We start from the raw sequence: 22113 nt of genomic DNA on the forward strand, positions 1-22113 counted from the left end.
ATATATATTTTTTATTCTTTTTAATCTAATACAATAAACGGGTTCAATGTCAACCCACGAATTATTTGCAAACCCATTTGTAATTAGTTAAACGGGCTGCTTATGATGAACTCTCACAAGTTAACCCATTAGTATTTTCATACTCAAATGGGCTTGCACTAATTGAAGTATAAAGCCCATTTATAAGAAAGAAGAACACAAGAAACATTACATAAAACACAAACTTGAAGATCATAAAACCTTAAATTTGTCTTCGATCTATACACAATTGCTCTAATTTACAACAAAACTTTATCCTCTAAAACTTTAGAAATCGTTCGACGACGATCATCATGTCGTCATACATCAACAATTAAAGAATAAAAATTGGTCGAAAAGACAACCACTACTACCAAAATCATTTCTGTACACTACGGTCGATCCGTGTCCATCTCTACATCAGATCCAGTCTCAGTCTAATGCATGTTAAACACAGTACAACAATCTGTTACATCTCATAGAACAAATGGGGTCCACAAACCGCCACCTACGTGAGATCATGATTTGGACGCTTGTCGCTCCAAATTCAAATGATACAAATCATTGTCCCTTGCTATCGATCGAGCAGTGAACCCAACCGTTGTGGTTCGGATCGAGCGCTGGCGGACCATGTTAACATACTCCGGATCATCGGTATGCCCTTCGTATCTTATCCATTGGATCATTCCATGGTAAGCCGGGAAGAATCTCATTTGAACCGCTTTATAACAATAGTAAGGAATCAAGGCGGCAATCACCACATAAAAAGTCACAAACCAATACGAAGGTGCGGGCGCGAGTGTTTCTAGAAACACATTGTACGCGGTTGTTGAAATGGAAGTCGGCATCGCACCATAAGCCAGGAGGAAGAGATACCAGAGGATAATTCCTCCCCAGATAAACACATGTTGGATTAAAGTGAAGTAGCTAACCGCAAGCGCCATCTGGCAGTTGACCACCCATACGACACACGTGTAGATTGTGGCCCCCACAACTTCCATCCCAGCTGTCTTCCCGTTCTTTCGGTATGACTCGGGGTCTAACGCGCGTGTACATAGGAAAAAGACGATTATGCCACTGGCTAACCCGTTAAGCATCCACCCGAATATTCTACGCCATCTGAAGAGCGTGTTTTGGACACCTTCTTGGTATAGCAACGGGAACTGTCGTATTGAAAAAAACCAAAAAAATTAGATACCGGTTATTGTGAAATGACCATAATGCCCTTTTGTTTCTAGACATTTAAGACGGTTACAAGGGCAATTTGGGCATACCTTTAGGCAAAATCTTGCGGATACGTCTTGGTCGAAGACTCCTAATGCAATGGCGGGAAGTGATGTGAAGAAAACGTTGTAAAGAGACAAATACCAATCGTTATATGCGGGTTGACCCGAGAACGATGCGTAAGCTTCGTATAAGAACACTGTGGTTCCAAATACGATATTTTTATAGAAAAAGTAGCATATCTGCAAAATTATATTAAAAAAGGTGTCATTCGATTATACAATCGTGAAGAAAAAAGGGGCCTACAATTCGATAATAAAAAAAAATCCTTACCATTGAAGAAATTCTTCGATAACACCAATGTCCATGCACCAATAGCAATCTTTCAAGAAATCGAAATTGAGCAATTGCAATATCACTCGACATAACCGCCTGTTTAACAAAAGAAACACAAAATTATTTACAAAAATCGAAAGTATAATTAACATGAAATAAGTATAATCCCAATTCCAAAGTACCTGCATTCCCTCGACACCACTGATTCCGATTCCGATGTCGGCTTCTTGAAGCATTCCGACATCATTCGCCCCATCACCAATTGCCAGAGTCGTCTTTCCGGTTCCCTCTTTCACAAGTCTAGTAACCAAAGCTTTCTGTTTTGGTGAAGATCTACAACAAATAACAGAAGCACACCCAACAGCGAGATCCAAAAACGTGTTTTTAATGTCATCATGCAACGCGTATGCGAGAGATTTCCCATCGATAATTAGAGCGTATGGATCGGATGATGAAGAAGAAAGTTGAGCTTTTCCTGCTAATATCTGCTTCTTCACATTTTCTTTCGACATCTGAAAGGGCAAAACCGTCATTTTCACTGTAAAAAGTAGTGAAGATAGCAAGGGATGTAGAAAGACGGACGTCCAACTTACCTTTGAAATTACGTCTTTGTCCCCGGCTTTTTCGGCTGATATGATTTCGGGGGATTCTAATGTGATTATAATTTGTTTCATTCCTTGTCTAAGCAAACTACAAGCAAATCTGAAAAATGTTTGGTATTTAAACGTTAGATTTTAAATTTTAAAAAAAAAAGTAAATTATTTAAAGTGGTAAATTAAGCTTTAAAATAACACAAAAACTTGCCCGATATTAATTGCTGTTTCCATTTTGTCACCAGTAAGAACCCAAATCTTGATTCCTGCTTGAGCAAGTTTATCAATGCATTCGGGCACCTTTTAAACAAAAGAACACAATTAGAAACCAAAATTTAAGATTAAAAAAAAAAGGAAGTATAAAATTCTTGAATTAAAAATAAAAAAAACTCACCCCTTTTTGGAGTTTGTCCTCAACAGCAGTAGCACCAAGAAGAATCAAATCTTTTTCAATTTCTTCAGTTGTTGCATCAATCAAATCTTCTCGATCTTCACTTACAGAGTTTTTAGCTTCTATAAATTTTTCATTAAATTCTTTATATTCTTCTTCATTAAGTTCACGATATGCAAGAATCAAAGTTCTTAATCCTGCATCTGCATACTCATTCACATGTTCTTTTGTATTTTCTTCGAATTGTCTCCCGTTTTTTGCAAGTCTATCAAACATAACACTGTAAAAAAACGATAATCACAAGGTTAATAACTACTTAAAAAAAATCAAGATTGATTTATTTGTGTAATTCTCGTCTTACCTATCAGCACCTTTACAGAGTAAAAGAAGCTTCCCGAATTCATCACGAACAATAACAGACATTCTTTTTCTTGCACTGTTGAACTCAAGAACATTTAAAAGCTCATATGTCCTGCAAATAAACAATATAAAGATTATTGATTTACAGTTTTTTACAACTTTTTCAAGATTTGATACCAAAATTTACCCAAAAGGGTAAAAGGAAGGAAATAAAAAATATTACCTTTCGACTTTTTTCTTGGACATAGGATCTAACTCCATAAAAGAAACAGTTGTTTGTGTCCTTTTATAAAATTCAAATCCAAGTTCTCTTGCAGCGATAACAAAAGCAGCTTCATCAGGGGATTCAGCTTCATAAGTAACTCTCCCTGTTTCTTCATCAACATCAGGAATCGCTGTATGACAAATCGCAAGTAATCTAAAGAACTTCTGAATAACATCAGAACGTGGTTCAAGAAGCCAATAACCATTGACGATCCTTTCATCTTCAAAATTATACCCTTTTACAGATAACCCAGAATCATCGTCTTCATCATCATTATCGTCATCAAGAACTCTTCCATTAACAACCAATGGTGATCCTGTCTTTTTCGCCATAGCTCTTTCAACTTCTGTAACACCACGTCCGTATGCTGTTCCTGCTATTGAACACTTGATGAACTCCATTGAATTGCAGGTTAAAGTCCCGGTTTTGTCTGATAAAATCGTGTCGATTTGGCCGAGTTCTTCGGTGATATTTGAAGTTCGCGCGTGTGCGGGTTTATCAGCTTCTTCGTAGTACATATGAATGTCGTTGTTGATGAAAATCGTCTGTAGAACTTTCACGATTTCTATTGAAACGTATAGAGAAATCGGGATTAAATATGTGTATAACAATAAAGCTGTGAGAAAATGGAAAATCGCTGCAGCTGGAGCGCGTTTCGGGTCGAAAAAGATCTCTGAATCGTCGGGTCTCAAATACCATCGTTTCATTCTGTCACCATCTAAATCGTTTTTTGTAACAATCCCGAAGTAAATCGAACCCAGAAAAGCGATTAGAAACAAGATGAAGAACAAGAAATAGATGATGTTATCCATTCGTTTTTCAATTCCACTTCTTTTCGATGGTGGGTCTGTAGAGTTTTGAATCACTTTCGTATCGTGACCAGTGAAGATGACGACGCCATAGATGTAATCTGTGTTTCTGAGCTTTGAATCGCGTAGAAGAAGCTGTTGTGGTGAAAGTGCGTACTGTTGTTCTTGAAACTCCATTGTTCCAACGAAAGTGTAGAGACTTGCGTTTGGATCTTCGCATTTGACTGTTGCTTTGAAGCTGTTGATGTTTGAATCGTCGTTGATCATGGAAGTTGCGTCTAACGATTGTTTTAGCTTCAAATTTGTTTCTCCATCTAAGTTCATCGTTTCAACGTAACAAACAGCATCTTCATAGCTCGATGAAATTAACAGAAGATCAGCAGGAAAGAATTCGTCTTTTTCGACTTTCACTACATCCCCTACTCTCAGTGTTTTCCATTCTCGAGATTCGAAAACTCCACCACCACTATGAACTTTCACCTTTCGATTATTCACCTCATGGTCCTGAAAAAAAGGTTCGATAGACAAAAACGAATCAAAACCCACAAAAAACCAAAGATTCAAACTCCAAAATGAGCTGGATCTGACATGAATCGAAGAAAATTGGGAATATCAACATATGAACATACCTGCTGTTGTCGTTGCCAATCTTCAATACCTTCTTTCACCATGGTAGCACCAATGACGACGATTAAAGGAAGAATAGCGCTAACAGCTGAATAAGGAGCTAGAGCTGTAAAAGACAAGATACCAGTAACAAGAAAGTAGAAATTTGCGACTCTTCTAAACTGTTCAAACAGTGATTTTGGTATAAAAGTCATTGGCGTATATTTGGTTGATCTCACATAATTATCTACATAAATTTGAGTTGCAGCTTCTGAAACACCAGTTTCATTGCAATAAACCACTCTCGAAAACCCAGGACCCCCAATTTGTGAATGATCATCGTCGAATCTGTTTCTTCCACACTTGAAGGAGTAGATCTTGCTAAAATGTAACCTCCTTTTCCTTCCTGTCCCCATTTTTTTTTTCTACTTATGTTCTATGATGTGAAGAAGAAGAAAAAAAAAACTCCAGAGTTCTTTCAAGAAACCTTATTTTTACAGATACCCAAATGAGGAATCCCTCAAAAAACAACAAGAATTGGTGGTTTACTCACCTCCCAAGTGGAATTAATTAATGGGTTCAAGCAGAAAAGCTCAAAACCCCAGTAATTAAATTAAATAACCTAATCAAGAACTTATCAAAGTGTACTACAAATTCGTGAAAGTTACTTGACAATCTATAAATTGTTTGTGTCACGAAAACAAAGAGAAAGAACAAATGAATAAAGGGTTTTCTTTTTCAACAATGGGAGCTAAATCCAAAGTCTATATATATATTTGGCATGATTGAAGAACAAGAAAAGGAAAATGTAAGGAAGAAGGTGGGTGTATAATTTGATTTATTCTTAGAGCTCGAAAGGTTTGACCGAAGAATCAAACCATGGATCTCTTTCTGTGTCGCTTTCATGTTTTGACTTTAATAAGGCGAAGATGTTGATTAAAGAAATTTTCAATTTTTTTCCAACTAACACACAATAATCAAACCGAGAACAATTAATAAAAAATATAATTTCGATTCAATTTGATTATAATTCACAAAAAGGGGAGAGGAAGGTTCTAAAGAACCGAAATTTAAAGAAATACAGACTGTTCAAACTTCAAAGAGGGTTTCTTTTTCTGTTTTTCGAATTAATTTCAACAATTCACACACTCATATAATATTAATTTAATAATTGAAAAGAATATCCCGATAGAAATCTATACCTATTGCGTGAGAAGTGTCTCCTGTTTTCCCCCTTTTTGTATTTTGTAAAAGAAGCTTCAAAGAAGAAGAGACAGATGGATCTTTAAATTATGTACAGATGTTATTTTTCAGACTGATATTGATGAATTGTAGTACTTGTAATTTATTCATTAAATGTTGTATTAATAACAAAAAAATGACTTTTAGTTCTATATAAATATGTAGTTATTGTAAATGGGTATGGAAATTATTGTAGATATGTGTAAACATTTCTCCATGAGAAAGCAAACCTAATGTCCTTCCATGTTTTGCCATTTCAAGGAATTCTTGATTTTGGTATTTCCTAAAATATACTTTCTTGTTTCTGTTTAAGATATTGATTTCAATGAGAAAGCAAACCATTTATGTAGGTGAACCTTGTCGTATTGTCCAGATTTAACAAATGTAAAACTTGATTATTATTTAGTAATATAAATTAAATTAGAAAATTACATGAAATAATCCATCTTCATTAGAAGAAAATTACAAAATATATGAGAGCACATTTCGGTTTATATTAAGATTATGAGTAAATTACACGAATGGTCCCTATGGTTTGGGTAATTTGTGTGTTTGGTCTCTAACTTATTTCTTTTAACTCGGAAGGTTTCTGCTATTTGTTTTGTTACACGCTTGGTCTTTACTGTTTGTTTTTGTTACGCGTTTGGTCCCTGTCTTATCTAAAAAACTATTATTTAAATAAGAAAAAAATAATGAGGTAGGTAAGGTAAGGTGAGAGGGTGGGGTATGGGGTGTGTTTATTTAAATAAGTTAAAAAAGCAAAGACAAAATAGTTTTTTTACGTAAGACAGGGACCAACCGCGTAACAAAAACAAACAGTAAGAACCTTCCGAGTTAAAAAAATAAGTTAGGGACCAAATACATAAATTATCCTAAACCATAGGGACCATTCGTATAATTTACTCTAAGATTATCTTTTAGTATACCAAAAATCATGAAGTGTCACACTAAAGATAATTTTTTTCTGGATACAGTTCTAGTGTTAGGTTTACAACACTGTGAAGCTATAACCTTATATAAAATAAAGATGGTCATCGGTCAACACAAACTATGTTTACAAAAAAAAAAGTTTAAAAACTCTAAGGTATGGATTAGCTGCATGTGACTTGTGTATATTTTTTAGATAGAATTGCAAAAATGGTTCCTGTGGTATGCATTTTTTTGAGGTTTTAGTCCAAACCACGACTTTTTAGGATTGATGGTCCTTTTGAGTTAGTTTCCTTGCATTTTTGGTCCCCCATAAAACCGAAAAGACTAAAATGCCCTTCTGATACATTTTTTATGGTTTTTGCTATTTAATTTAAAGTTTTATTAATAAAAATTATGGGGTCCAACTCTCTCTTTCTCTCTCTCTCTCTCTCTCTCTCTCTCTCTCATAATCCTACCAGGAATGCCGACCATTTCATCTTTTGCTATGAAATCCACCACCTCTAGTTGTTTGTTTGTCCCAAAAAATCAAGAACATAACTATATATTGTTGCATCTTCAAAATCATGTTCATCATAATACCAATATCCAAAACAAACATTCATCCCCACCCCTTCATCTCCCACTTCTTCGGTTACATGACACCTTCATCATCGTCATGTAGCTTGTTTATACACCAACAGAAAATACTCCAAAAACCATTTGCACCCTACCCTTAAAACCCTGAAAACCCCTATCTCTGGTGCGAGAAGCTGCTAGGGTTTCGATTAAATTCTGGCGACCATGAACGAACATGTACAAAAGGGTTTATGAGTATGAAGACCTCCATATATGACGTTACATTTATGTGTGTTATGAGGTTGAAGTCGATTCTAGAACCCTAAAATCAGAACTAAAATCGAATTTAGAACCCTAAAATCAGAATTCAAATCGATTCTACATCTCTGACGGATTTCCCATGTTGCTTCGCATCCATCTTTGTTGGTGAAGAGGTAGAGTCTCGTTCCCATTAAGTGTTTGACTACAAGCAAGACTGGTACAGGCAAGCATTAAAGAAAGTTGATTTCTTGCTCATCTTCTTCTCTTTAGTTCTCGCATCTGGTTATGGGTTGATTGTAATCAATAAACTTTATGTTATGAAAACTTTCACATAACTTCGTTTCCATGATCATTATTTGGAACTTTCTTGGTTCGTGGGAGGAAGAGAAATAAGAGGCGGTGGTGATTAAAGAGTATGGTGCTCATCTGATGATCACTGAAATTTCAATTTGTCATTGACGGGAAGAAATGGTTTATCAGAAATGGCAGCAACATGGTTTGGGGAAGGAATCGAGTTGGAGAGAGAGAGAGAGAAAGAGAGAGAGAGAGAGGGTGGACATGTGGGCCCAATTTTATATTTAATAATAATAATAATTTTAAAAAGTGAAAGAAAAATGAAAATTAAATTCATTAAGGGTATAATAGTCTTTTTAGTTTGGATAGGGAGCAAAAATGCAAGGAAACTAGCTCAAAATGACCACCAATCCAAAAATAATCATGGTTTGGACTAAAACCCCAAAAATATGCATACCACAAGGACCATTTTTTCAATTTTGTCTTTTTTTATTATGGTTGTTAATCAAGGTTCAAAAAATTTGTCAAGATTTTATTATGACGCGTCATGCCTCCAAAATTTGTATATGTTGTCACGTTTTAACAAAATGTCATCTTACGTTATATATATATATATATATATATATATATATATATATATATATATATATATATATATATATATATAATTGGTAATAATATAGAAAATTGTTGCCTTAAGTCACGCCTTACAATTTAAAAACGACATGACTCGTGACTCGTCACGGCTCATAAAAGTTTAAGATTTGACATTGACCCCAAGTCACACCTAACGATATTTAGAACATTATTGTTAACATAAGGGGCAACTCACTTCTCGTTTTTTGTGTTATAAGCGATATTAGGCCATAGGTTTATGTAAACATAAGTTATATGATATTGATCATAGAAATCGTTTTATTATGAGTAAATTACATGAATGGTTTCTATGGTTTGAGTAATTTGCACGTTTGGTCTCTAAGTAATTTTTTTTTAACTCGGAAGGTCCCATTAGTTTGTTTTTGTTGTGCGTTTGGTCCCTGTCTTACCTAAAAATATCATTTTGCCCTTGATTTTTTAATTTATTTAAATAAACACACCCCCAACCTCACTTTCACCTCACCTCACCTTACCTTACCTACCCCACCTTATATAAATAAATTAAAAAACTCAAGGGCAAAATAGTCTTTTTAGATAAAATAAGGACCAAGCGCGCAACAAAAACAAATTGTAGGACCTTTCGAGAATTAAAAAAAGAAGTTAAGGACAAAAGTGCAAATTAGCCCAAACATAGGGACCACTCGTGTAATTTACTCTTTTATTATATTATATTATATTATATTATATTATATTATATTATATTATATTATATTATATTATATTTGATGGGTTTTGTACAAACAATCTTATGTGTGCATGCACCCCTAGATTTGGATCTATGTTTTCTCTATTAGATACACAACATTATGAACACATGAAGAACCCTAGCATGCTCATAGTATTTTCAAAATTCATATAGTAGAAAAGATCACATACCTCTTGTTGTTATATTGCAATAACAACACAAATATTCAATCTCTAAGTCTTGAAAGCAAGTACCACAAGTGTAGTACCTCTAATGGCTCACAAACACTACAAGCAAATGGAGAGGCAACAAAGAGAGAGAGGAGAAGAGGCAGAAATTGGCTCTAGGAACCCTAGGGATCAAGTGGTCGATTTCCTTAGCCTTAGGGGTCTTTATATAGGGTAGAGATCAGGGTTTCAATCCTTATCCTAATCTAGTTGCTTGCCCACCAAGTAACCATAAGATAAGCCTTGAAAGCCTTATCCTTGGACGATTTCAAGGATCTTTATCCCTTGAATTCGTCCAACCTATCTCTAGGGTAACCATTGCCCTACTTTGCAACTATCATATAATTACAATTCAGCCACTCTAGTTTAATTAATTACACTTGATCACAAAATTAATTCCTAATTAATTATTGACCAATATTAATTAAACAAATATGATTTCTCCTTTAATATATTAATCTTATAATATATTAATAAATCATAATAACCTCTTTATTTCTCTAGTCAAGTTGCTTTGGTGAAGGCAACCCAAAAGGACCATGCACAACCGGGTCAAGTACTTACCAAATATGGTTACGGGCTTAGACACTAATCCAACAGTCTCCCACTTGGATAAGTCTAGTAACCACAAATGCAAGTAGAACTCAATTAGCAATCGTAGCTCTCAAAGACGCTGTCGAACTCTGATCTTATCAGTAACCTGTCCTTTAGATAAGGGATCGTATAGTCCTCTGTTTTAGATATCGTGCTGACAATCTCATGAAACATTGGCATACTTATTGTCCAGCAGTTAGTTTCTCGATCTCTAATTCATTTGACATAGAACTTAATTGAACACATCAATTTAGTCCTGACCGGGCCTGGTACATAAGTCAAATCAAATCATCGAGGGGCCCTTATATCGCTTTTACTCTCTTAGGATAAAAGAAACAGATAAACTTCGACTTATATGCATTTACTATTCACTAATCAATTATACACAACAATGCGTTTTATGACATCAATTTACTGATGCGGTTTTGCATTATGAATGCACAATTAATTTGTAAACAATAAACCATATATCTTGGTTTTAAGACCATATGATATTATCGTCCTGCGATCACTTGTGGCAAATTCCAGCAAGTGCGAGTTTATTCCAATACTCAAAACCTTTTCATAAGCACTCATGAATGTTGTAACAAACTTTTGTTATGTCTAATACCTTTCAGACAATCTACACACCAATTCATGACAGTCTTCATTCATACCTACTTCCAACATATGAACAACTGTGGACCGTTTGAATAACTCGATTATTCTTAATAGACTCAATCATTCAGGAAGTCAAAACATGCAAAGTGAAACAATAGTTAAACAATTAACATAAGACAGAAACCTTTAAATAATACTCCTTTATTTAATCATCAAATGTCAATTACATTTATCTATTACATGTTTCCAAACTATCTAATCCAAACTAATATCGTCCTTCAGCCCAATGCTCCTAGCGTGTTGCAAGTGCTTAACCCTACTCAGTCCCTTCGTAAGCGGATTTGCTGGGTTATCCTCTGACGATATCCTCTTAACTACGAGGAGTCCTTCTTCTACTCGATGTCTAATAAAGTGATATTTTATGTCGATATGTCGAGATCTACCATGATCCCTCGGTTCCTTGGTCAAGGCAACCGCTCCTCATTATCACAGAAAATTTCCATAGGCTCCTTTATGGCAGGTACAACTCCAAGGTCTCCAATGAAGTTCTTTAACCATATCGCCTCCTTTGATGCTTCACTTGCTGCAATGTACTCTGATTCGCACGTTGAATCAGCTACGGTTTCTTGCTTGGAACTTTTCCAAGTCATTGCTCCTCCATTGAGGGTAAAGACCCAGCCCGACTGTGAACGGTAGTTGTCCCTGTCGGTCTTGAAACCGGCATCACTATACCCTCGTACCTTTAAGTCATCACTCCCTCCGAGGACCAAAAACCATTCCTTGGTCCTCCGAAGGTACTTAAGGATATTCTTGACTACGGTCCAATGTGCTCTGCCAGGGTTCCCTTTATATCTAGTGACCATGCTCAAAGCAAAGGCCACATCATGGCGAGTACAATTCATAGCATACATGATTGAGGCAACTGCGGAAGCGTAAGGTACTCGACTCATCTTTGCTTTCTCGGCTTCGGTACTCGAACTTTGAGTCTTACTCAACTTGGCATTACTTTGTATCGGTAATTCTCCCTTCTTCGAGTTTTCCATACTAAAACATTTTAGTACCGTATCCAAGTAAGTATTCTGACTAAGCCCTATTAGTCTCTTACTTCGCTCTCTCACTATCCTTATTCCCAAAATATAGGAAGCCTCTCTGAGGTCCTTCATAGCGAAGCACTTCCCAAGCCAGGACTTAACCTCTTGCAATTTCGGGATGTCGTTTCCTATGAGTAGTATGTCATTGACATACAATACGAGGAAGCTAACTATACTCCCACTGGCTTTGACATATACACATGATTCATCCTCGCTTCGTATAAACCCAAACTCTTTGAATTTCTCATCGAATCAAAGATTCCATCTGCGAGATGCTTGCTTAAGTCCATAAATGGACTTCTCAAGCTTGCACACTCTATTGGGATGCTTTGTATCAACAAAACCCTCTGGCTGAGCCATGTAAACATCCTCAGCCAACTTCCCATTAAGGAAAGCGGTCTTGACATCAATCTGCCATATTTCATAATCATGAAATGCTTCAATGGCTAACATCACCCTAATAGACTTTATTTTAGCAACTGGCGAAAAGGTATCATCATAGTCAACTCTGGGAGTTTGAGTAAAGCCCTTCGCAACCAATCACGCCTTATACGTGTGCACATTCCCATCCATGTCGGTCTTCTTCTTGAAGATCCATTTGCACCCAACTGTCTTACGTCCGGGCACATTGTCAACCAAATTCCAAACTTGGTTGTCATACATGGAGTGAATCTCGCTGTCCATCGCCTCTTTCCATTTTGCAGACTCTGGGCCTGCCATGGCTTCCTTATAGCTATTAGGTTCATCTAGATTTACTAGTGTACCATCATTAATATACGTCTCCCCTTCGGTAGTAATATGAAAACCATAAAACTGGGGTTTAACTCTAACTCTTTCGGAATGTCTAAGAGGTAAGGACTCGTCAATTGGTTCAACTGGAGTTTCCTCCTCGGGTTGAGCGCCAGCGATAGAGGTTCCTTCATCACTCGACTCTTGAATCTCTTCAAGATCGATTTGCCTCCCACTGTCTCGTTGGCTTATGAGTTCTCGCTCTCGGAAAACCCCTCTCCTCGCAATGAAGACAACGTTGTCACTCGGTCTATAGAAGAGATATCCAAAGGATTTATGCGGCTAGCCGATGAAAATACATCGCTCACTATGAGGTTCGAGCTTGTCGTGAGTCTCTCGTCTTACGAAAGCCTCACAGCCCCAAACCTTGATATGTGCCAACAAGGGAGCTTTCCCTGTCCACATCTCGTTAGGTGTTTTGGCAACCTTCTTTGTAGGGACTAAGTTAAGGATATGGGCGGCAGTCTCTAAGGCATACCCCCAGAATGAGATAAGTAGTGAAGCATGACTCAACATGGAACAAACCATGTCCAATAGGGTTCGATTACGCCTCTCAGCCACACCATTCAACTGTGGTGTCCTCGGTGGCGTCAATTGCGAAACTATTCCGCATTCCTTGAGATAGTCGTGGAATTCAAGACTTAGGTACTCTCCTCCTCGATCGGATCGAAGCATCTTGATTTTCATGCCCAATTGATTCTCCACTTCTTGTTTGAACTCTTTGAACTTTTCAAACGTTTCTGACTTGTGCTTGATTAAGTAAATATACCTATATCTACTATAATCATCGGTGAAAGTCACATAGAAGCGGTTCGTATCCCTTGTGGTGGATCTAAAGGGCCCACACACATCGGTGTGTACGAGATCCAATAAACCCTCACCCCTCTCACTGTTGGATTAATGTCTAAGTCCATAACTATAATTGGTAAGACTTGACCCGACCCGACATGGTCCATTTGGGATGCATGGCATCATGCATTTGGATAAAGTATAATGAGAGAAATAACACTTAAGGTTTGTTGATATATTATAAGTTATAATATATTAATAAGATTATTTAATTAGTATTGATCAAGAATTAATCTAGAATTAATTAAGTGATCAAAAGAAGACTAATTAAATATATGGGTTGATTGTGTAAATCATCCATACTTGTATAGTGGGCTAATGCTCCATGGATTATCAAGTTGGGCTAAAACCCATATGATGCTCCATGGTGTATTTGAACCCATGGATCCAAGGAAATGGAAAGCCATGACAATTAGGGTTTACCCTAATTGTAACAACTATATAAGATCATATTCTTTGGGAAAAATCGGCACTATATGTGTGATAGAAAGGGCGAGCCGATTTTTATGAAGTGTGATGTTCTCTCTAAGTCTTCCAAGTGCATATGATGTTGTGTGAACCATTTGAGGTGTCACACTTGGGGTACTAGGCACTCAAGCTTCATGAAGACATTCTACATCAAAGAGGTATGTATTCTATCTTGTTATATTCATTGTTTTTTATGCTAGATTAGGATAATACCTTGGATGGTCATATTTGCATGTATAATAGAGAAAACATAGATCCAAGGTATTTAGGGTTGCATGTACACTTAGGAGTGTTAGAATGCTCAAAACCCAACACTCACAAGTGCCAGTGAAGGGTGACTTGGTCATCTTTCCAAGTAAACAAGACTCACATGTTTCATCATCCATAAGGTCGAATGACTCCAACACTCCATCCTTTTGGAGTTGGGCTATGCGTTTCTTGTTGACATGTCCAAGACGACAATTCCACAAGCATGCTTTATCCATACTATTGGAAGAATCCATACACAATACATCATTTCCTAGGTTATCCACAACCATAACAGTTTCATAAATTCCATTACAAGGCAATGCTTCAAAATATAAAACACCATTTAGATAAGCATAAATCGAACCATTCTCATTATTAAACGAATATCTAAATCCTTGTCTAAACAAACCATGAAATGAAATGATGTTTCTTGCCATATCTGGTGAGTAGCAACAATTATTTAAATCTAAACCTAATCCATTACTAAGCACTAGAGAATACACTCCAATCTTGGTGACAGGTGACGATCTTCTGTTCCCCATGATTAGATTTATTCTTCCACGCTCCACATCCTGTATCAAGAACCCAAGAAATAGCATGCGATGAATCATTAGATTTAATTGTGTAAATACCTGCGAAATATGGCTTGATCTTCCCATCCTTGATGGCTTGCAGATATTTCGGGCAACTTCTCTTCCAATGCCCTATTTTTTGGCAGTGGTGGCACTCTGCCTCCTTTGGGTTTGAGTTGGGCTTGGCAGGACCAACTTTGGTCCCACTAGAAGAGGAACCATCTTGGGACTTTCCCTTGTGGTGGATCTTTGAAGGAGCCTTCCTTTTCTTGCCCCTCCCTTGCCCAATAGCCAAAACAGGAGCAGCGGGTGGAGTGGGAGTTAATGCAACAAACTTGTCCTTGAGGTTGCTCTCAGCAGTCCTTAGGAGCCCTTGGAGTTTGCTTAAGGTGACCTCTTCCTTGTTCATGTGGTAGTTCATCCTAAATTGGTTGTAGCACGAGGGAAAGGAGTGAAGAACGATGTCGATTACCAAATCTTCCCCAAAGTTAACATTTAACTTGCAAAGACGATCAACATACCTTTTCATCTTTTGCAAATGCACGGTTAGAGACCCTCCACTTCTCATCTTAGCGGTGATCATGTTTGTGATGATCTCATAGCGCTCTTGCCTTGCGCTTTGGTGGTATCTCTCCATCAATTCTTGATGCATTTCGTACGGATACATGTCCTCATAGGACTTTTGGAGTTCAAGGTTCGTGGTGGCTAGCATGATGCAATGAACTTTCGTTGCATCACGCTCATGGGTCTCAAAGACGACCATTTCTTCGGGAGTAGCGATTTCTGTATTGATCTTTTCAAGCTTCTCGTCGAGGACGTATTCTTTGTCCTCATAGCGAGCTATCGTGCGAATGTATCTTATCCATTCGTTGAAATTTGATCTGTCAAATGTCACCTTTTAACATAGGTTAATTAGCGAGAATGAACTAGCAGCAGCGTTGTTTGAGTTAGACATCTACAAATAGAAAGAAACAAAGTTTGATTAGAATTGAATCCCTAATTAAACACCCAAAATGAGAAATTAGGGCTAGGACCCAACAACATTATTTACATATTAGAAAAGGGATGCCTTAATCCAACATGCAAATAATTTGGAGGTTAGTGAATGACGATTCACTAATTCTTCACAATGAAAAACATAAAGGCTTAAGTTTTAAATGTATTGAGAATTCCTAGATTTCTTTTAAAATTCATTGAACTTTTCAATGGCATGTTTAAATCTCGATATGCCCCTTTCGTTTGTGAATGGGATGCCGAGGATCACAAAATGGGTGTGAATAACCATGCAAATATACATGGTGCCCTCATTGTTACAATCACCTATTCGATGTGCCGGTTAACCATACACGCTCCATCGAACTATGACAAATAATGAGTCACCCTTTGCCACCTTTTCTTAGAACCAATTAGTGTGTCGGTTAACCACACACGCTCCACTAACTTCTTAGCAAGGGTGCAAAGTGTAATTTTATGGGATTGCATAAATTCATTTTTGCCTAAAGTAACTAGGATTGGGAATTTGTAAAAACGTTTAGTTACTTTGTATAGATTCATTATACTTATTAATGAAGAGATGATTGCCCTATCCTACCCGTTCAGCTAACGACCCTCCACCAATCAAGGAAGCGGTGGGTAAGAGTGGACACCCATTAAACGACCATTTTATAAGCCATAACCTTATACCCGCCTTATAGATCGTCTTTGTGAATGAGGCCTACTAACGGTAAGACTAGCATTTTAGTTATACATACATACATATATATATATATATATATATATATATATATATATATTAATCTTGTAATAATATAGTAGTATAGGGTGTATTTTAAACATTTCAAAATACTAGGGTTTTAATCTCAATTTAAAATTTTCAAAATTTAAGACCTTTAAATTAAAATTTTAAATATTAAAACTCTTGATTTAATAATTATCTTAAATTAAACTATTAATTTAAATTATTAAATCATATAGGATAATTACCAATTAAACAATTAACTTATCTTAATCCCTTTAATCCCTCTAAATTTCAAAAAACATGGGATGGGATAATTCAAAATCTTTAATTACCATATTTAACCATTAAAAGATAATTACAAGATATGGGATTATCCAAATCCCTAAAATTCAGGATCTTATCTTGGGGAGGAGGCATATTTCGAAAATCCTAGGGTTTGCAAACCTTAGATTTCGAAATCTTGGGCATTAAGGAAAGGATTTGAAAACCTTTATCAAAATTTCGCAAATTAGGGTTTAGAAACCCTAATCTCGAAAATCCTTGCCTCCTAGGGTTTATTGGCTATAAACCCTAATACGTAAAGTTCATACAATTGTATAATACTAATTGAAAACAAATTAACCAAATGCTCTGATACCACTGATGGGTTTTGTACAAACAATCTTATGTGTGCATGCAACCCTAGATTTGGATCTATGTTTTCTCTATTAGATACACAACATTATGAACACATGAAGAACCCTAGCATGCTCCTAGTATTTTCGAAATTCATATAGTAGAATAGATCACATACCTCTTGTTGTTATATTGCAATAACAACACAAATCTTCAATCTCTAAGTCTTGAAAGCAAGTACCACAAGTGTAGTACCTCTAATGGCTCACAAACACCACAAGCAAATGGAGAGGCAATAGAGAGAGAGGAGAAGAGGCAGAAATTGGCTCTAGGAACCCTAGGGATCAAGTGGTCGATTTCCTTAGCCTTAGGGGTCTTTATATAGGGTAGAGATTAGGGTTTCAGTCCTTATCCTTATCTAGTTGCTTGCCCACCAAGTAACCATAAGATAAGCCTTGAAAGCCTTATCCTTGGACGATTTCAAGGATCTTTATCCCTTGAATTCGTCCAACCTATCTCTAGGGTAACCATTGCCCTAGTTTGCAACTATCATATAATTACAATTCAGCAACTCTAGTTTAATTAATTACACTTGATCACAAAATTACTTCCTAATTATTTATTGACCAATATTAATTAAACAAATATGATTTCTCCTTTAATATATTAATCTTATAATATATTAATAAATCATAATAACCTCTTTATTTCTCCAGTCAAGTTGCTTTGGTGAAGGCAACCCAAAAGGACCATGCACAACCGGGTCAAGTACTTACCAAATATGGTTACGGGCTTAAACACTAATCCAACAATATTATATATATATATATATATATATATCCCTATTCTAATAAATAAATAGTTTTAATATCCTTTTGCCAAGTGTCACTCTAATGCAACTCTTCATTAGTATTATGTCATGTGCTATGTAGATATATTAGGCAACTCATTTCAAAATTTAAATTTATATTTTCTAATTATATGTTAAATTTGAAGTTATAATAACTTTAAAAATTTTATATATCTCTTAATTAATAATTTATTTAAAATGGCTTATTTAAAATAATTGATTAATAGTTATAATTTTGTTATAAGATTTAATTGATTTTATAACCGTGGTTCTCACGGGTTATAAACTAGTATGTGTGTGTGTGTATATATATATATATATATATATATATATATATAAAGAGAGAGAGAGAGAGGTAGATTTAAGTATTCTAACTAACCATTGTGTGGATATAAGAATCGTTGTGGACCAATCATTTTAAAAGAGTAATTATGTAATTTAAATTTAATTAATATTTTTACTATAATTAATATCCATAATTAAAATCCTTTTTTATGGAAACAACCATATCATTACCGATGACCACCAAGTTCTCGTTCTCGATTTAAGGAGGCTGATCTCGGAGGCACAACATAAACCCTAGAGGCAGATCCTCCGTCATCTGCAAATATGGGTCTAATTTCCACCATAAAAGGGAACTTGGATCACAAATTGGAACGATGGTGAGAGTTTTTTAAATCGGTTTCTTATGGAATCAATCTTTTTCGTCTCTTCCTACAACATCGTCTGCTCCATCATCCATCGCCGGAATCAGTTAGCCTTCATCTTTTAAGACCTTACGCCAACAATCACCATAAATGTTTCCACCATGGATCTCTTCAGCAGATTCCTACATCACATTGTCAATGCTAGTTCATCTCATTCCAGGTATGGGATTTCCACGCCAAGAGAAGCAGTTCCAATTTCCATTCTTTCCATCCTTAATTTCCATTTAATCTCCCTGATACCCATGTCATCTTTGATGTTGCTAGTATGCGATAGTAAGAATCCATCCCCGACTCCAACTTCGGCTCAGGTGCTTCAATCTGGGGCTGAGATTCTGACCCTCACATCCGCACCAGGTAAATCAACTTATTTGTTTTTCACTGTTTGGAAATCAATAGGTTTCTTTGTTTTTCGTTGTTTATAAATCAATAGCATTTTGGATTGAGTCAAACGTAATGAAATCAACTTATTTCTGGTTTATGGTTCTAACCTCAGAAACATCATGATTTATTGTCTAATTTTGCATTTTGGTAGAGTCAAATGTATTGTACACTTATTTTTGTTGACCGTAATACCTTTTGGCAAAGATTTGAGAGTATGTTATATGAAATTAATATAAATATGTTATGAAACTTTTGTTTCACTAAGAAACACTACAGATCAGCATGTTCAGGAAAAGTAAAAAAGCAATTGTAATTCACTCTACCTATTATACACACAGTGAACATCAAAATGGTAAATTAACAAGGTTAAAAATGCAGATGTAATTCATTTTAATGGTGGATTTATTAATATTGATAACGTACATTAAGCAAATTCTGGTAATTTGAATGAAAATAGATTGTCCCACCAGTTTCTCTATGCATCTTGATATTTATTGGTTTTTTTTTTTGCTCAGATGACCTTACTTTGGTGATTGGGTAGAGTTTCGTTGGTTTGTGGTTACATAAGATGCACAAAATAGATTTGGATAAGTAATTTTACATGTAAATAAAATTTGTTGAGATTTCAATAAGAAAATGCAGAGGCTGCAATATGTCATTGATTTAATCATTTAAAGAAATGGAAAAAATATATTTGGGTAGTATCCTTTCAGAATAAAGAAAGACAATATTCTTTTGGTTCACATACAAAATTCTTTGGTTATAACCATGTGGTACGCATTTTGTCAGAATCACTAAAGTTTGTAAGGTATTTTTGTTGGATAAGGTGTCTAAGTCCATAACTATATTTAGTATGTACTTGACCCGGCTTGGCATGGTCCATTTGGGTTGCATGGTATCTCAATAATTGGATAGACAAAATGAGAATAAGAACACTTATGATTTGTTAATATATTCTAATATGTTAATATGAAAGCATATTATTTAATTAGTATTGATCAAGAATTAATTTGGAATTAGTTTTGTGATCAAAAGAGACTAATTAAATATATGGGGATTGATTATGTAAATCTTTCATTCTTATATAGTGGGCTTATGGTCCATGATTCACTAGATTGGGCTAGGACCCATTTGGTGCTCCTTGGATGCTCCATGGAGGTTAAAACCTATGGATCATGGGGGAAATGAAAAGCCATGCACATTAAGGTTTACATGGTGTAACCCTACATTTGGTGCTCCTTGGATGCTCCATGGAGGTTAAAACCTATGGATCAGGGTGAGGGCTAGCCGATTTTTTGCTCAAGTGTACTTCTCTCAAGTTATTCCTAGAGTAGTGGTGTTGTGTGAAGCATTTAAGGCATCACATTTGGGGTGTTAGGCTCAGAAGGTCTTTAGGAATCCAAGCAACAAGAAAGGTATGTCATTCTACTAATTTTTTATATTACAAGTACCCTATGGTATGCTATTTAGAATGAGAACCTTGGAAAAATCATATTTGCATGTATATTAGAGAAAACATAGATCCAAGGTTTCCAAGGTTGCATGTACACCATAGGAGTGTTAGAATGCTCAAAACCCATCAGTGGTATTAGAGCTTCGGCTTGTTTTCTGTATACTTGATGCAAACTGCTTGAAAAAGTCAAAATTCTGCAATTTGTACAGTGAACTCGCCGAGTCCATGAGGGGACTCAACGAGTCCAAGTGTAATCTCATCCTACTCGTCGAGTAGGATCTTGCACTCGGCGAGTAAGAGGCCCTATGTGCAGTTTTTCGAGTTTTGCTGTTGGAAATGGACTATAATCATTACCCTAAACTGTTTTGGACTTGTAAAACCTGTTTTGATGTAGTAATGATTATGCTAATCCATTTTCAATGGTTATTATCAAATTTTCAAGTTTTATATATGTTTATATGATTCTTGAAATTGTTGATATGAATATTCATGATTATGAGTTTTAGTAGATCATAGGAATTATTTGCAAATTTTTTGTTAGTGTAATTCTTGATCTTTATGCCAATTAATGGACTCCATAACTTGTCCTCAAGTTATGGAATTCCAAAAGTCTTTTCTTTAAAAGTCATTAAGACTCATAAGTTATTGAATATGAAAGGTTTTGAATAGTTTCAAAACTTGCCCGCAAGTTTTGGAATTTGTAAAGTCACTTTAGAAAACTTTAATTCCAAACCCTAGAGTTTTAAAAGTTAAAATTCAACCCTTATACTTTATAGTATTATAAGTTAATTATATATATATATATATATATATATATATATATATATATATATATATATATATATATATATATATATATATATATATATATATATATATAAGAGCAAGTCAGTTTTACCATTAGTAGGCCTCATTTAAAAAGTCGGTCTATAAGGGGGGTATAAGGTTGTTGCCTATAAAATTACAGCTTAATGGGTGTCCACTCTCACCCACTGCTTCCTTGACTGGTGGAGGGTCGTTAGCCGAATGGGTAGGACAAGGAATATAATTCTCATTAAAAGTATAATGATAAATATAACGTAACTGAACCTTTTATAAATTCCCAATCTTAGTTACTTTAGGAAAATATGAATTTGGTGCTATCCCATGAAGTTACACTTCGTACCTTACCAAGTCGTTGGTGGAGCGTGTGTGGGTAACCGACACACTAACATGGACTAGTAAGAGTGGAAAAGGGCGACTTAATGTTTATCATAGATCAGTGGAGCACGTGTGGGTAACCGGCACATTGATTAAGTGATAAAGATTAAGGGTACCAAGTTAATTTGCATGGTTATTCACACCATGTTTGTGATCCTCGACATCCCAGTCACAAACTTAAGAGGGCACAATGGAGATTTAAACATGCCATTGAAAAGTTCAATGAATCTCAAAAGATCTAGGAGTTTCAATCCAATTAAAACCTAATAATTTATTTCGTTTTTCATGGTGGAAATTGGTGAATTGTCATTTGCCTACCTTCAAATATTTTTATAGCTTGGATTACGACATCCCTCTTCCAAGTTATAAAGTATTGTGTTGGGTCCTAGCCTTAATATTACATTTGGGTGTCTTATTAAGGATCCTATATCTAATCTAAACTTATATTTCTTCTTTTCAGATGTCTTCCAACAATGCCGCTTCTGGCTCAAACCCTACCGGCTC

At 35.7% G+C, this 22113-nt stretch overlaps 1 protein-coding gene across 1 annotated transcript; it reads right to left on the reverse strand.

The window, feature by feature from the left end:
• Nucleotides 1–207: 207 nt before the first annotated feature.
• On the reverse strand, nt 208–5690 carry LOC111910456 (putative phospholipid-transporting ATPase 9). The gene is made up of 10 exons (XM_023906293.3): nt 4626–5690; nt 3146–4500; nt 2924–3034; nt 2566–2842; nt 2383–2471; nt 2172–2280; nt 1761–2090; nt 1576–1674; nt 1293–1484; nt 208–1181 (listed from the first exon to the last, which is right to left on the reverse strand). The coding sequence occupies exons 1-10, from the start codon at nt 5016–5018 to the stop codon at nt 537–539; spliced, it is 3600 nt and encodes a 1199-aa protein (XP_023762061.1). The 5' UTR covers nt 5019–5690; the 3' UTR covers nt 208–536.
• Nucleotides 5691–22113: the final 16423 nt, after the last annotated feature.

This window comes from Lactuca sativa, chromosome 8, assembly GCF_002870075.4.
Source record: "Lactuca sativa cultivar Salinas chromosome 8, Lsat_Salinas_v11, whole genome shotgun sequence".
Classification (NCBI taxonomy): Eukaryota; Viridiplantae; Streptophyta; class Magnoliopsida; order Asterales; family Asteraceae; genus Lactuca; species Lactuca sativa.

Coding starts and splice junctions, on each gene's coding strand:
- LOC111910456 (XM_023906293.3), bottom strand. CDS start 5,018: ATGGGGACAGGAAGGAAAAGGAGGTTACATTTTAGCAAGATCTACTCC. Junction 2,472..2,565: donor AGGACAAACTCCAAAAAGGG/GTGAGTTTTTTT, acceptor TTTGTTTAAAAG/GTGCCCGAATGCATTGATAA. Junction 1,485..1,575: donor ATCGAAGAATTTCTTCAATG/GTAAGGATTTTT, acceptor ATAATTTTGCAG/ATATGCTACTTTTTCTATAA.